This window comes from Ursus americanus, chromosome 22 (genome assembly GCF_024610735.1).
Source record: "Ursus americanus isolate L20-20 chromosome 22, mUrsAme1.1.p, whole genome shotgun sequence".
NCBI classification, from domain to species: domain Eukaryota; kingdom Metazoa; phylum Chordata; class Mammalia; order Carnivora; family Ursidae; genus Ursus; species Ursus americanus.
In genome coordinates this window covers 17371828-17387579 of record NC_142148.1, presented here as the reverse complement: position 1 = coordinate 17387579, position 15752 = coordinate 17371828, and the positions used below count along the sequence as shown (strand labels likewise).

At 40.4% G+C, this 15752-nt stretch overlaps 1 protein-coding gene across 1 annotated transcript in view; it reads right to left on the bottom strand.

Moving 5' to 3' along the window:
* Positions 1–15752, bottom strand: part of PTPRT (protein tyrosine phosphatase receptor type T) — a 776661-nt gene that overhangs the window by 200449 nt on the left and 560460 nt on the right. The window contains 1 exon segment of the mRNA XM_087853941.1: positions 3249–3285. Coding sequence (XP_087710067.1) covers positions 3249–3285 — 37 coding nt within the window.

Genomic DNA, 15752 nt, shown 5'->3' with positions numbered 1-15752 from the left:
AGGGTTTGTGAATGTAATTCGTTAACTTAGGATGAGGTTAAACTAGAGTACGGTGGGCTCTAACCTAACAGTACCAGTGTCCCTATAAAAATGGGGAAACTTGGACACAAGATGCCCACAGGGAGAATGCCATGTGAAGATGAAAACCAAGGAACATCAAAGATTGCCAGCAGCTAGGAGAGAGGCGTGAATCAGATCCTTCCCTCATAGTCCTCAAAGGACTATGAAGAAGCCCTACTGACAACCTTGACCTTGGGCTTCTAGACTCCAGAACTGTGAAACAAGAAATTTTGTTGTTAAATCACTCAGCTCGTGGTACTTTGGTACAGCAGCCACAGAAAATGAATCCAGGTCCCTTGCTTTGCAACCCTCCAAACTGGGCAGCACTACATTAGTTAGGTGACTAACAGGGATATTAAAGACAGACAAGGGTTAGAGCCCCATGCTGGATCCAGGTGTGGAATCTAGCAGAAGAGGTGCTGCACTTGGGGTCAGTGCAGAACGACCCTGCCTGATTGCTGGGGACTGTTACGTTCTTCCTGTGAACCCTCCAGTTCTGTGGGACTTACACAGTTGACTACAGACACCATCTGGAATCGCCAGGGTCAGGGACAAAACACCAGCCAGTTGCTTCACCAGAGCAGAGGCCTCAAGCTTGCACATGTGATCACACTCCAGAGGCTGGACGCCCACTGGCAGCCCCCCAAGGGTTGACAGGAGGTGGAAGTGCTTGGAGGGAGCTGGATGGCCAGTGGAATATGCCACTGGCACTTCATCTACCACCAATGCCTGTGGGATTCCCAGTCTTATTTTCCTCTGTTAAAATGAAAAGTGTTTTTGGTAAACTCACAAAGTGGGAAATTTAATTCAGGAAAGAGATGGATCAAATATGGCTTCCTGGCTTAGATCCTTGATACAGAGTCTTCATGAACAGTGCACAGATTTAGAGAAGTTTTTCCTTTAATCAACCCTGGATGTTCCCAGGCTAACTCAAGGCACAGAGAAGACACTAACCAAATACAGGTCTCCTTTTCTTTGCTTTTTCTTTGCTTTTTTTCAACAAGTATCCTCTTATCTGAGGTGGTGCTGAGAGGGCTAACTCCCTGGACTCTGCGAGACTAGCATTCTGCATTGTCCAGCTCTCTGTCCCATTCCAGGTGCTCCTAGAGCTCTGTCTCTCTGGGCTGAAGTGACGGTCCTTGTGTGCCTGGAAAGTGAGGGTGTCAATCCTTGGAATCTACCTCTGACTCCTTCCTGCCCAGCTAGCACCTGGCCAGCTAGCTGGGCATCCACACTGATTCACCTGTCCTCCCACGTCCTTCACATACCCACATGCTATATGAGCACACACTCCACTAAGGAAGACAGTGTCCTAAAGGTCAAACAGAAGGAGAAATCCTTACACTACAAAGAGGTGCAAGCTTTCTGCTCTAGCTCTTTAAAAACCACTGCAGTTCTCCTGCAGAGGAGCAACGCAGCTCTGGAGAAGTATGGCATGGTGGACCTCGATGTCCATGGTGACAGGTTCTGAAATTGCCAGGGGAGTAGAGTTTTAATTATTCTCTCAAAAAGTCCCCATATGTACCTATTGCCCATCCAACCACGTGTTCCTGATTCTCAGTTTAGAAAATAAGATCTAACCAACTACCCTTTGGGGGGAGCTTGTGTACCAGAGGCTGTCCCTAGAATCCCACATGCCCATGGAGGGCAGAGCCATCACATCAACCCCTTCCTTGTCGAGAGGTCAAAAGTTGGAAGGGAGCCATACAGCACCATCACAGTGGGTGAGGGAGGTCTCCCTGTAAGTCTCCTTCCCTCGCCTGGCTGCCCCTTTAAGCGGGACACTGCAGACGCTCAGCTGTCCTGCCTGAGGTCTGGAGCTCTAGTGCCGTCCTACTTCCGGATTATCCGTTTTCTTCAGTGGGAAGGTCTGCCAAGGCCTGTGATTTGTGCCACTTTTGTTTGCAGGCCATCAATTCTCCTTGCCTCACAAAGAGTATTTTATCTCTTTCTGCCCAGTAGCCTGAGTTCCTGAGAGCGAACAAGTGAGGGACACGCCGGGCTCTCATGACTTATGTGAAATCAGAGTGAGTTCTTATCATGGTGAGTCCTTACTGCTTCCGTTTTGTCCCTACTGTATCGTCTTCCCTCTTCTGCCTACACATTGAGCTGGTTTTCTTCAAAGTTAGGAAAGTCACGAGTGATAGGTCTTCATGCATATTTTGTCAAATAACCATATTTTCCTCCTTCGCTCTCTCTCTCTCCACTCCCTCATCTCTTCCTCTTCCCCCACACATGTGTGCATTTTCCTCTGAATGAGTATGCATGCGTGTATATATTCACATATGTATAGACACACTGGGGTCATCATCTTTGTTCATGGTTTATACCTATGATTATGTCTATTTATATTTATAATTGTTGTCTCTGAGGAAGCATCCTATGTAACTATATGGGCTGTCATTAAATGCAGGGAACAGCAGAATTGTCCAATTTTGGTGTGTTTATATGGAGAGAATGGCTGTTAAAAATATCCATTTTATAACAAAAAGATAAACCTGATTTCTAGCCATTCAACCTTGTAATAGGTTAAATGATAACAAACCATTCATTGATTTTTTTTAAAGAGTAATAAACAGAAACATGTACCAATTGAAAGGGCCAGGTGATTCAATTATAATTAGGAAAACAAAAAGTGATGAGCCTGAACAATGCTGCCTTGGTTTTTGGGATAAGTATTGAAAATGCCAACTGCATAACAATGCAGTGTTTGTTTTCTCATCATTAAAGGCACCAACACTATCACCTTATTTGTGAAAGCCAAACCCCGTTGAAAGAAGTACAAAACTCAGAAGATAGGTTTGATAGACATACTTAAAAAATACCCACATAAACACAGACCCAAATATAATGAAAATATATAGCAGAAGAATATGAGTAAATTTATATTCACCACTCTAATTAATGTACCAGTCCATTCATCCATTCATCTGTCCGTCCGTCCGTCCATCCATCCATCCATCCATCCATTCATCAATCTCAACAAATATGTCTTGAGCTCTTACTATGCTTTAGGGACTGTGTTATTAATATATACTACAGGTATATATTAGTACCTAGATGCAAATGACTCCAATGAAAATAACAATTCTTTTTTATTTTTAGTAATTGTTGGCTCAACTATCCCCGTGTGGCTAGAAGGACAAACACTTAAAGAGCTGAAGACAGACAAAGATATGCCAACATACCTTTTGTAGCCAGGCGAACACAGTTGATTTTGGTCTCCTGTGAACAACAAAAGTGAGGTTCCAGTTAATTAGTTGCAGGTTTGATTTGCTATATAAAGAAAAAGTATACATATGTATTTTTAATTATAATTTTAAATCTGTCCTTTCCATCTCTTCCCTCATTGGAATCACCTTTTAATTCTATTTCTTCATTTCTTTTCAGGTTAAGTACATACTTGGTTCCTTTCACTTCCTGGCTCCCATTACCTCATAAGCTTCCTCCCCAGACAGAACCACCTATAAACATATCAGATACTGCTATTGCCTAGCACAGGTCAACTTTAACAATGGCACTAAGTGGGTACACTACGGAATGAGTTAGTAGATGGCACCAGGACCATTGTCGGGAAACTATAAATAAATAATGCATCTATCAGCACAGACTGAAACAGACACTTGGCAACAGCTCAGTCAATAGGAACATGTAAGAATCAAACTGCAAAGTTCATGTTCAAAAAGTCACTTTGGTCCTCAGATCTTTGGTGAACCTCACAGTTTTCATGGATAACATTGTGTGTGTGTGCTTGTGTGACAATTGAATCTTTGCTGGGTAAACTATCTAATTATTGTTGGCTGTTCCCCAAGTGGACAAAATCCATAAACTTGTGATGTTACTGGACATGCAGTTGAGTTACAGAAGAGTGTGCTTATAAAGAGAATCATTTCAGCTTGCTTTTTTGGGATCATCTCCCAACAGGCCCTAGAACCAGTTGAAAATTCCAGTTGACTAAGCTATACCTCCAGCAACAATCTAAATGTAGAGGAGCAATGAAAAGAAAAGGCAAAGAATGGAAGCGTATGAGTCTCCAGAATCAAATGTGTGTCTTGCTACTGCTCATTCATAAGAAATCACTGCATCTTGAAGGAATTTGTGTTAGTCAGGTGTTTGAGGGTTCCTGGACCAAATTCTGCTGTGTGGAGGGAGGTTCTTCCCCTTCTACAACACCAAGCAATCCTCAGACACCAGCAGGGTATCTGAGAACTCAACTCACTTCTGACACTGTCTACCTGGAGATGGCATCGGATTCCACAGGTAAAGGGTTCAGTTCTACAAGACTGTCCTGTACCCCCCACTTCAGATGCCAGGTACAAGCTCAGGCTGCTACCTGTGCTTCTGACCTACCAGCTACAGATTGGAGGTTCCAATGACCTCCTCCTTAGGTTCGATTAATTTGCTAGAGCAGCTCACAGAACTCAAAGAAATGTGTTAGTAGATCACCAGTTTATTGTAAACGGATGTAACTCAGGAACAGCCAGATAGAAGAGATGCATAGGGTGAGGTATGTGGGGAGGGGAACAGAACCTCCTTGCCTTTTCCAGAAGTGCTACTCTCCCCAGTCTCCATGTGGCCACCTACCCAGAATCTCTCTAAACCCAGTCCTTCTGGATTTTTATGGAGGTTTCACTGCATGGTCATTATTGACTAAGTCATTGGCTACTGGCTTATTCAACATCTAGCCCCTCACCTCTCCCCAGAGGTCCAATAGGCTGGGAGTAGGGTGGGACTGTGGGACTATGGGACTGAACGTTCCAACTCTAATCAGAAGTAGATCCTCCTCTACGACATTGGCCAAAGCAACCTTTTTCATGACACATCTCCAAAGGCAAGAGAAACAAAAGATAAAATGAACTTGTGGGACTTCATCAAGATAAAAAGCTTCTGCACAGCCAAGGAAACAGTCAAAAAAACTAAGAGGCAGCCCACGGAATGGGAAAAGATATCTGCAAATGATGCTACAGATAAAAGACTGGTATCCAAAATCTACAAAGAACTTCTCAAACTCAATACACGAGAAACAAATAAACAAATAAAAAAAAATGGGCAGAAGATATGAACAGACACTTTTCCAATGATGACATACAAATTGCTAACAGACACATGAAAAAATGTTCAAAATCATTAGCCATCAGGGAAATTCAAATCAAAACCACACTAAGATACCACCTTACGCCAGTTAGAATGGCAAAAATTGACAAGGCAAGAAACAACAATTGCTGGAGAGGATGTGGAGAAAGGGGATCCCTCCTACATTGTTGGTGGTAATGCAAGTTGGTACAGCCACTCTGGAAAACAGTGTGGAGGTCCCTTAAAAAGTTAAAAATTGAGCTACCCTATGACCCAGCCATTGCACTACTGGGTATTTACCCCAAAGATACAGACGTAGTGAAGAGAAGGGCCATATGCACCCCAATGTTCATAGCAGCATTGTCCACAATAGCTAAATTGTGGAAGGAACCGAGATGCCCTTCAACAGATGACTGGATTAAGAAGTTGTGGTCCATATATACAATGGAATATTACTCAGCTAGCAGAAAGAACGATTTCTCAACATTTGCTGCAACATTGACGGCACTGGAGGAGATAATGCTAAGTGAAATAAGTCAAGCAGAGAAAGACAATTATCATATGATTTCTCTCATCTATGGAACATAAGAACTAGGAAGATCGGTAGGGGAAGAAAGGGATAAAGAAATGGGGGGTAATCAGAAGGGGGAATGAAGCATGAGAGACTATGGACTCTGGGAAACAGAGGGCTTCAGAGGGGAGGGGGATGGGGGAACGGGATAGGCTGGTGATGGGTAGTAAGGAGGGCACGTATTGCATGGTGCACTGGGTGTTATATGCAACTAATGAATCATCGAACTTTACATCAGAAACCAGGGATGTACTGTACGGTGACTAACATAATATAATTAAAAAAAAATTAAAAAAAAAAAAGAAGTTGATCTTCCTGGCAACCAGCTTCCTCCTTTGGTGGGGTCCAAAAGTCACCCTCATTAACGTAACAAAAGACAGCTTTATGGCCATTGATGCTTAGGAAATTCCAAGGGTTTAGGAAGCTGTGAGCCAGAAATCATGGACAAAGACCAAATACACATGCGAAATATATTTCTGGTCATCTGAATGACTAAAAATTTATTTCTTCTAATAAATCACCATATGGCATCAGGGATAAGCAGAAGTATAAAACCCATGAACTTCAGTGGCTAAAAACAGTAAAGATGTATTTCCCACTCAAACTAACATGTCCAATGTAGGTGCACGACTGGATCTGAAGTGGGGTAGTAGTGGTGTTTGGGAGATATTGTAAACACTGTACCCACTCAGAGACCAAGCCGGTACCTCTATTTTTTAATTTTTAAATTTTAAATTAAAATTTTTTTACTTAAATTCAATTTAGGTAACATATAGTGTATTCTTAGTTTCAGGGATAGAATTTAGTGATTCATTGTTGCATAAACACCCAGTGCTCATTACATCAAGTGCCCTCCTTAATGCCCATCACCCAATGACCCCTTTCCTCCACCCATTTCCCCTCCAGCCACCCTCAGCTTGTTTCCTATAGTTAAGAGACTCTTATGGTTTTTATCTGATTTTATTTCTCCTTTCTGTCCCCTCTGTTCATCTGTTGTGTTTGTTAAATTCCACATGAGTGAAACCATATGGATTTGTCTTTCTCTGACTGACTTATTTCACTTAACATAATACCCTCTAGTTCCATCCACATTGTTGCAAATGGCAAGATTTCATTCTTTCTGATGGCTAAGTAATAGTCCATAGTCCATTGTATGTGTATGTGTGTGTGTGTGTATATACACACACACACACACACACACACACACACACCGTATCTTCTTTATCCATTCATCTGTTGATGGACATCTGGACTCTTCCCATAGTTTGGCTATTGTGGATATTGCTGCTATAAACATTGGGGTGCATGTATTCCTTTGAATCTGAATTTTTGTATCCTTTGGATAAATACCTACTAGTGTAATTGATGGGCTATAGGGTAGTTCTATTTTTAACTTTTTGAGGAACCTCCATACTGTTTTCCAGAGTGGCTACAGCAGCTTGCATTCCCACCAACAGTGTAAGAGGGTTCCTCTTTCTCCGCATGATCACCAACATCTGTTATTTCCTGAGTTGTTAATTTTCGCCATTCTGACTGGTGTGAGGTGGTATCTCATTGTGGTTTTGATCTGTATTTTGCTGATGCTGAGTGATGTTGAGCATTTTTTCATGTGTCTGTTAGCCATTTGTATGTCTTCTTTGGAGAAATGTCTGTTCATGTCTACCTCCATTTTAACACAAGGCTTCACTGTTCACTGAGGCAGGACAAAAGAGTACTTGAGTTGGGCACTCACAATCAAATGCTTTGTATCAGAAGCTACACTTACTTGACTCAAGTTTCACTGACTAGAACCAGTCATATGGCCATGCCAAATTTAAGTGAGGTGGGGAAATGGAGTCCTCCATGTACCCAGAAGTAGAGAAGAAATGGTAATGTCCACAGCAGAGTCTATTTTCTCTAGGCGTACCTCTGAATGCTAGAAACTCACTTCACGTGTGACTCCCGGTGGTCTTGATTCTATTCCTTACACCACAGAAAGTCTGCCCTTGTGTACAAAAGATGTCTGAATATTGAAAGATGGTTCTCATGTCCATTAAGGTTCTTCAACAATTCCTCAGATGATAAGAGTTCAAGTCCTCTGAACCAATACTGCTACTCATCCTGGGACATCCTACAGTTTGTCCCTCTTACTGAGAAGGGACTAGAATAGGACGCAGCAGTCTACATGTGGTCTTGGCAATATATGATTACCTAGATTATCACTATTTTCTATTTTCCTTAGTTATACCGGGCTTCTGTTAACATAGCCAACATTTCAGGTTTTCACTTATCACAATGAATGTGCCGCCAACCATCCCCCCATCAAAAAAAAAAAAATATATATATATATATAGTCTGCTTCTACATACATAAATGTAGTTGTATTTCTGGAATCCAAGTACAGAGTCATATACTGACTTCCCCTATTGACTTATTTCTTCTTTGATCTGATTGCTACAGCCTGTTACCATATTCTCCACCATATATAAGTTTTTGAACCTATTTTTTTTTCTATAATTTTATCCTGATCATTAACATAAGTGGTAACCTGGAAAATGCCATTGATAAAGCTTTGTGACATGTACTAGAATCTGCCTTCCAGGTTGGCATTCATTGCTCATCAGAATTTTTGGCTGGTTATCTAACTACTCATTTCCTCAACTGCCTATTTCCCACCAAGATAGCTTGAGAATAGGGTCAGACTCACTTCAGATACTCAGATTCTGTCTGCTGCATTTCCCCACTCTATCAGTCTAAGAACTCTCTTAAAGAAAGAAGGTTGGGTTGACATGACTTGTTCTTTGGGACAAGTGCTTCCCTTCCTTTATTTTTTCTAATGCTGAAAGAGCTCTTTTTTTTAAAAAAACATAAACAATTACTTTATTAAACACCTGAAAATGCAGAAATGTTAAAAGAATACCACACATTATGATTCAAATACATGAAGTATTCATTTGAGGTGTTCCAAGGATATTTCAAGCATGCTATATTTCAAGGAAAATGGTTTTTAAAGAGGATATCCAGAAGACAGAAAGAAGGAAAAATTATGAATAAAAAATATAAAAAAATAAAGTAGAACTTTCTAACTGTGATGCGAAAGAAGCTTCAGCCACAAATGAGGTAAAACTTGAAAACGATGATAAAAGTGAGCCCAATAATTTCTTTGTTTTCATGTTTGGAGAAAGAGCAGATGTCCAACTCCTGTTGGCTTCCATTTCTGTTCTCTGGCTTAAAGGGTCAGTGAGCTGAAGGCTGAGATGGTTACAGAGAGTATGAGCTCCTGAGGACCGAAGGCGGTCTGCACGCGGCCAGCTGTGCAGCACCACAACAAACATCACTGAGAAACTACGGCGAGTGGAGCTGTGCCACTAGGGATGGTCAGAAGGATTGACAACTTTATATTAATACAACAAAAAAGGATTTTGCAAGAACTGTATTAGGAAACTTGCCAATTACATGCAAGATTATTACATACAGCAATGGGCAAGAGTGTGATGAAGCTTTCACTGCTGGGGGTAATTTGCAAATATGTACCTAGACTTCAAAGAGAGTCGATCTAATTTTTTCACATCCAAGAATCTATTCTTAGGATGCCTCGGTGACTCAGTGGTTAAGCATCTGACTTCTGGTTTTGTCTCAGATCATGATCTCATGCATTGTGGGATCAAGCCCCACATCAGGCTCCATGCTCAGTGGGGAGTCTGCTTGGGATTCTCCCTCTCTCCCTCTGCCCCTCCCTGCTCGCATGCACTTGCATGCATGTTCTCTCTCTCTAATGAATAAATAAATCTTTAAAAACAAGGATCTATTCTCAGGGAATAATCTGAAATGTAAAAGAAGGCTTATACTTAAAGATATTGGTTCCAGTGTTCTTTATATAAAAATGAAAGGGAAGAGCAACATACCTGTCTAACCCTACAGGCATGCTAAAGAAAGTTGTGGTCTATCCACATGGTGGAATATTAAGAAGCTAACAAAAAATTACTGTGAGGGCCACATAATAACATGGAATAGTACACATAAGAAAATGTTAAATGAATAAAGCAAAGTACGATTTTACTACAACTAACGTGCAAAGGTAAGCATTTAAAAATAATTTGTGAAGGAAATATATTAAATTGTAAGAACTGTTATATGGTTCATTTGAACTGCAACATATATAGAAACAAGTATACTAAGCTCAACTACAGTTTGCCAAATTTTTCACAAAGTAAACACCCACCTATGACCAGCACCCCAGATGAAAACACCAAAACATTGCCAGCACTTCAGAAGTACCCTTCATGCACTCTCTGGGTCACTTCATCCCTGCAGTGGTGAACACTAACCTGCCTTTCTTTCTTTTAAGATTTAATTTATTTGTTCAGAGAGAGAGCGGGGGAGAGAGGCAGAGGGAGAGAGACAACCCTGTGATTGGACCTGAGCCGAAAGCAAGAGTCAGATGCTCAAATGACTATGCCACCCAGGTGACCCAGGAATGTTCTGTTTAAAATGTGTTACGTTAAAGGGAATCTGGGTAGCTGCAATGGTTTATTCTATTGCCTTCTGTCCCTCATTGGGTCATTTGTAAGAACTTTCTAATTCTGAGAATCATCTTCCCTTCCACAATTGCAAGCATGAATGTGAGCCATTTCTGACACTACCTCCTCCACCCCACATCTATTAAAAGCTGTTTTCTATAATCTGGAGTGAATGTCTCATTATGCTTAACTCTCCCTGGCTCTCACAAACGTGATGTTGACATGGCCGCTTTCTCCCAAGTTCCTGACACCTTTAATTCCATAACCAATTTGTCTTTGTTGGTTAGAATTAGATACAAAATAATAAAGTCCTAAGTCACTCTCTTGACCTTCTGCATGACTAAGCTGTTAGCAAACAAGTCAGAAAGGTGCTAGATATTCTGCATCCCAACATATGAGAAGTCTGGCCAGTGCACATATACCCAAAGTCCCCGATCAGTTCCATAAACAGGAAATGAGTACTTTCTTTGTGCCAAGATTATATAAAGCTTTTGGAAAAGGAGAAACATTTGGTATATTTTCTGTTCTATCTCCATTAATTACATCCTACTTCTAGGTCTGTAATATATTCTGGGACAGTACAATATAATTTCATTTCCCCATCATCTTAACTTTACTCATATCTCACTTCCCACTCCAGATTTGTGAATCTGGACACAGGTGTGTGCCATGTTGGGTCAGAATATAATGCCCTAACTATTATGATTCTGTTGAGATCTTCTTCTACTCAAGCTCTGCCAGTGCTGGGCAATATCGAGCAAGTCACTACCACTCTCTATGGCTCAATTTCCCCATCAATCAAATAACAGAGAAAGGGATGGAGAAGGCCAATTTGGTAGAATGGGCAGGGTATTCTAAGGTTGCTTCAAGTTCTCAAAATGCAGAGTCTGGTTTCAGCTACTGGCAGTACTCCTGCTCTTTCAGTACTCTGTTCTCTTGACACCACTCCATATCACCACACCCCAGCCCACAACACATAGCTTACTTAAAAATAATAATAATATACAACTAATGAATCATTGAACTTTACATCAAAAACCAGGGATGTACTGTATGGTGACTAACATAATATAATAAAAAATATTATTATAAATAATAATAATAATAATAATAATAATAATAATAATAATAAAAGCTATCATCTACCTTATTTCCCAGAATGTCATATGTCTTTACCTACTTAACTACTCATGGTCTCCATTTCAAGACTAGATCAAGTCTAACTCATCCATCCGTCCATCCGTCCATCCATCCATATATCCATCGCTACCTACTGAAATTATAGGATGTCTCTGTAATTCAGAGGCTTACAACATAGCGTCCAAGGCATCAAGTATTTCAGTAGTTGCTACTTACTATCCAGACGGGCTTAGGTTAAGTTGTACTGCCACCCTGACCAAGAAGCCCTAGGTACCTGGGTAGTGCATATAATTCTTATTCTACTGACCCATTAGACTATGTAGAACTTTGTAGACTATGTAGAATGTTGTAGACTACGCCCTGTGTAATAGGATGGAGAATTAGTCCTCACCCCAGTTTTCAAATAACTTCCCCAGTTACCCCAACTCATGCCTTTCTCTTCTCTAAGACAGCCACCTTAGTAAATATGATGGGAGTTAGTTAGCCCTGATGCCATAGTCTAGTTTGCTGAGTTGCTTTGGCTTCTCCCTTAATATTCCTCTAAGTCTTGGCTGCAGCTCCAAAAGCCCACTTAACCCTTTATTCATTTGGTCAACCAAGCAACAGATATTTATTGATATGGTCACTATGAATTATATTGATGATTACTGAGTGATCACTATGTGCCAGGCATTATGCTGGGTATTGGTATTATAGCATGGGCAAAACAGATATGGTCCATGTCCTCATGGAACACATACACATGATTTTCCAATATTTGTGATAAACATTAGATACCCAGTCTCACAAATAAGTATCCAATAACAAGTTGCACTAAACACTAGGAGGAAGTACTAGGTGCTACGTATGTGTAAGAAGATGACATGAGGTGTGGATAGGAAGGAAGATGATACATTGCCTTGAGCAAAGATCATTTAACTGTGATCTAGAAGATCAGTAGGTGGTAGATATATGAAGTATCACAAAAGCATGTCCTGGACTCAGGAACAGGTATGCAGAGACCCCAAGATGAGAAAATGCTTGGTATAACTGAAGGTGTAAAGGAGTCTGGAAGGTTACATCATAATGAAATGCCTGGGGAATGATACGATATGATATGAAGCTAGAAACAGAAGCCTGGTACAGCTTTTTAGACTGTAGAGTTTTGGTCTACATTTCAAGAACAACAGGAAGCAATCAAAGAGCTATGAGCAGGAACAATAAAGTTTTCAGATTTACATTTTTTTAAAATGTAGAGACGGTTAATATAGAGAACAGACTTATGGTATAGGAGAAACTAGTCAGTAGGAAGAGTATGGTGGCGTAGTCAAGCCGAGAGATGGTGGTGGCCAAGACGGTATCTGCAGAGATCCTATTTCAACCTCCACCAACCTAGGAAGGCATATTTTGGCTCTGCCTGACCTTAGAGACCTCCCACCACCTCACCCCATCCCATGCTTATGAATCTGTATTGGCTTCTGCTATGGACAACTACTGGGTCCTCAGTCTGGCCTCCCTGCACCCTAATTCTCCTGGACTCTCTTCTAAAAATCCACAAAGCACACAACCTTAGCATAATTAAAATACAGAGGATCTTCGAAACTTCATAATCCCTGTTAAAAACAAAATAAGCATCACAACTGAATGAAATATTTCTAGGGTTTTCAGCAAAAGCTTTTGTGGACAGCAAGGGCCATACAGAAAAGCAACTTGAAAGAGAAGAGCGGTAAGCTAGCACAGGGTGTAAGATCGATCTAAAATGATCACTATATGCTGGCTAACTGAACATAATAAAAATAAATAAATAAAATGATCACTAGCAAGGCCAAGTTCGTATGCAGGAAAAATCTGAAAATGTGTGAAAATGCTGGTAGATTAAGACAATGAATAGATGGAAAGGACTTGAAGGCACAATAATTCAAGGGGCAACCTTAAATAGGCATCACTTATGGGGGAAAAAAACGTAAAAAGAGGGGAAAGTGCCCTTGGGAGACTGGATGAGGGAAAGGAAAAAAGGCAGGGGGAATTTTAAGATCCCACAAGTCAAAAGAGAACAACAGAAGCAACAACGAGTCTTAGAACAGATGACCACCCATCCCCCATCACACACAAAACCTAGTTACCCATTAAAAAAAGTACTTCGCTACTCTATCAGAATACTGTGTTTTTAAACTAGAAATATTGTAAGCCACCTTAAATCTACAATATGAATAAAAAGAAAGGAGCCAGGGGGCGCCTGGGTGGCTTAGTCGTTAAGCGTCTGCCTTCGGCTTGGGGCGTGATCCCAGCGCTATGGGATCGAGCCCCGCATCAGGCTCTTCTGCTGGGAGCCTGCTTCTTCCTCTCCCACTCCCCCTGCTTGTGTTCCCTCTCTCTCTGGATGTCTCTCTCTGTCAAATAAATACATAAAATCTTTAACATAAAAAAAAAGGAGCCAGATACAACTAGTATATGAAGAAAATGGAAAATAAAAATCAAAACATCTTAAGTGATGAAAATCCACCCCCTCAAAAATAATTGCACACCAGAAGAAAAATATAACCAACACTCCAAATTGAATTAAATTTCCTCAAACAACTCTGAATTAGGAATGCAAAGATTACAAACTGAAATGTCTAAAAAAAGCACAAAAAGAGAGAGTTGATTGAACTCAGGAAAATAAGAAAAAAGGCAAAAGCACTTCAGAAATGAAGTTTAAATAACAAGGCGTCCAAAGGAAAATTTTAATAAGGGGCACTGAAGAAAGGGGGAAAACAACCAAGAGAAAGAAAATTAAATAAAGAATAAAACAGCCAGGGTCAGTGAAAAGGTGACTTAAAGAGAAGACAAAGAGGATCCAATATATGTATACTTGAAATCCCTGGGAAAACCGATTGAACAATTGGATAGGCAAGGATTTAGAGCAATAATCCAAGGAAAATTTCTGGAATTAAAAGATAACCTGAGCCTATATACTGAAAGGACTAAAAACCCTGAAGGTCTATTTCAGGATCCTAATAAAACAATTCAACTTAAAAAAAGAAAAAAAGTCCTCAAGGGCTTCAGCCAAAGAAACCAAATAATTCACAAGGGCCAGAGATGTCATGAAATATCTCCAAGGCAACATATGAGGCCAGGAAATATGGGGCAGCATTGTCAAGAAACTCAAAGAAAGAAATTACGAACCAAGGATTTTATAACTAACCAGGTGTCTCTTGAATATCAAAGCTATAGAAAAATAACTTTCAATATTCAATAACTCAATGAATACCACACGCATGACTCTTTCTTGAGGAATATAGCAGAGGATAAGTTTCACTCAATGAAGAGTTAACTGAGGAAATTTCAGCAAAAGGACTGATGGTAAGCATTTAATATCTTTAATCATAAATTTAAGACTAAAACAAGGTAGGGACATAGTTGAGAGTAGAACTCAGAAAGGTTATATTTTTTGACAATGCAGAAGTAATGCAAGAAAAAGTGAAAAAGAGAAAAAAACAGAGAAAGAGGAAAGTAGGATAAATTCATTAATTGTTATGTAGGCACTAGGCGAAAGTCAATGGATACCATCAAAAACTGACAACCCAGTGATGTCTGCAAGATGGCAGAATAAGAGTTTCCAGCACTCATCCTCTTACAGAAATACAATTTTGACAACCATGCATGGAGAAGACTACCTTCGTGGGAGCTCAGAAGTCCAGAAGAGGGGTCCCAGTATCCTACCAGAGCAAAAAGTCTGAGAACAAATGCATTGAAGAGGGTAAGAAGAGCAGTTTCACTTTACTCATGTCACCTGCCCCCCAAAGTGGCAGAGCCCAATGCCAAGAGAGACCCCCTCAGCCCACAATTTCTTTCCTGGGATTATGTGAGAGCACAGTGAATGCCTGGCTTTCCCAGTTGGCAAGATGCTGCCCAAGAGGCCCACTTCTTTTCTTGTCCCAACCAGAACACTAAGGGGATAAGCATGGCAAAATAGTTTGATGGACATTAGGAGTAGGGAAAAGAAAAATGTGGTATTTATAGGATTATGGACTATTATTGAGCCTTAAAAAAGAAGGACATCCTGCCATTTGCAACAACACGGATAAACCTAGAGGACTTTATGCGAAGTGAAATAAGCCAGACAGAGAGAGAAAAATACTGCATGATTTCACTTATATGTGGAATCTAAAAGAGTTGAAATCATAAAAGCAGAAAGAGGAATTGGTGTTTCTAAGGGGCTGGAGAGCAAGGGAGATGGGGAGATGTTGGTCTAAGACTTATGCAGGGTTCATAAGTTCTGGGTATCTGTATAATACTGTATTTTATACTTGAAATTTGCTTAGAGAGTAGATCTTAAGTGTCCTCACCATGCACGACGTGAAGTGATGGGTATATGTTAATCAGCTCAATTGTGGTAATCACTTTACAATGTACATGTATCTCAAAACATCCCGTTGTACATCTTTAAT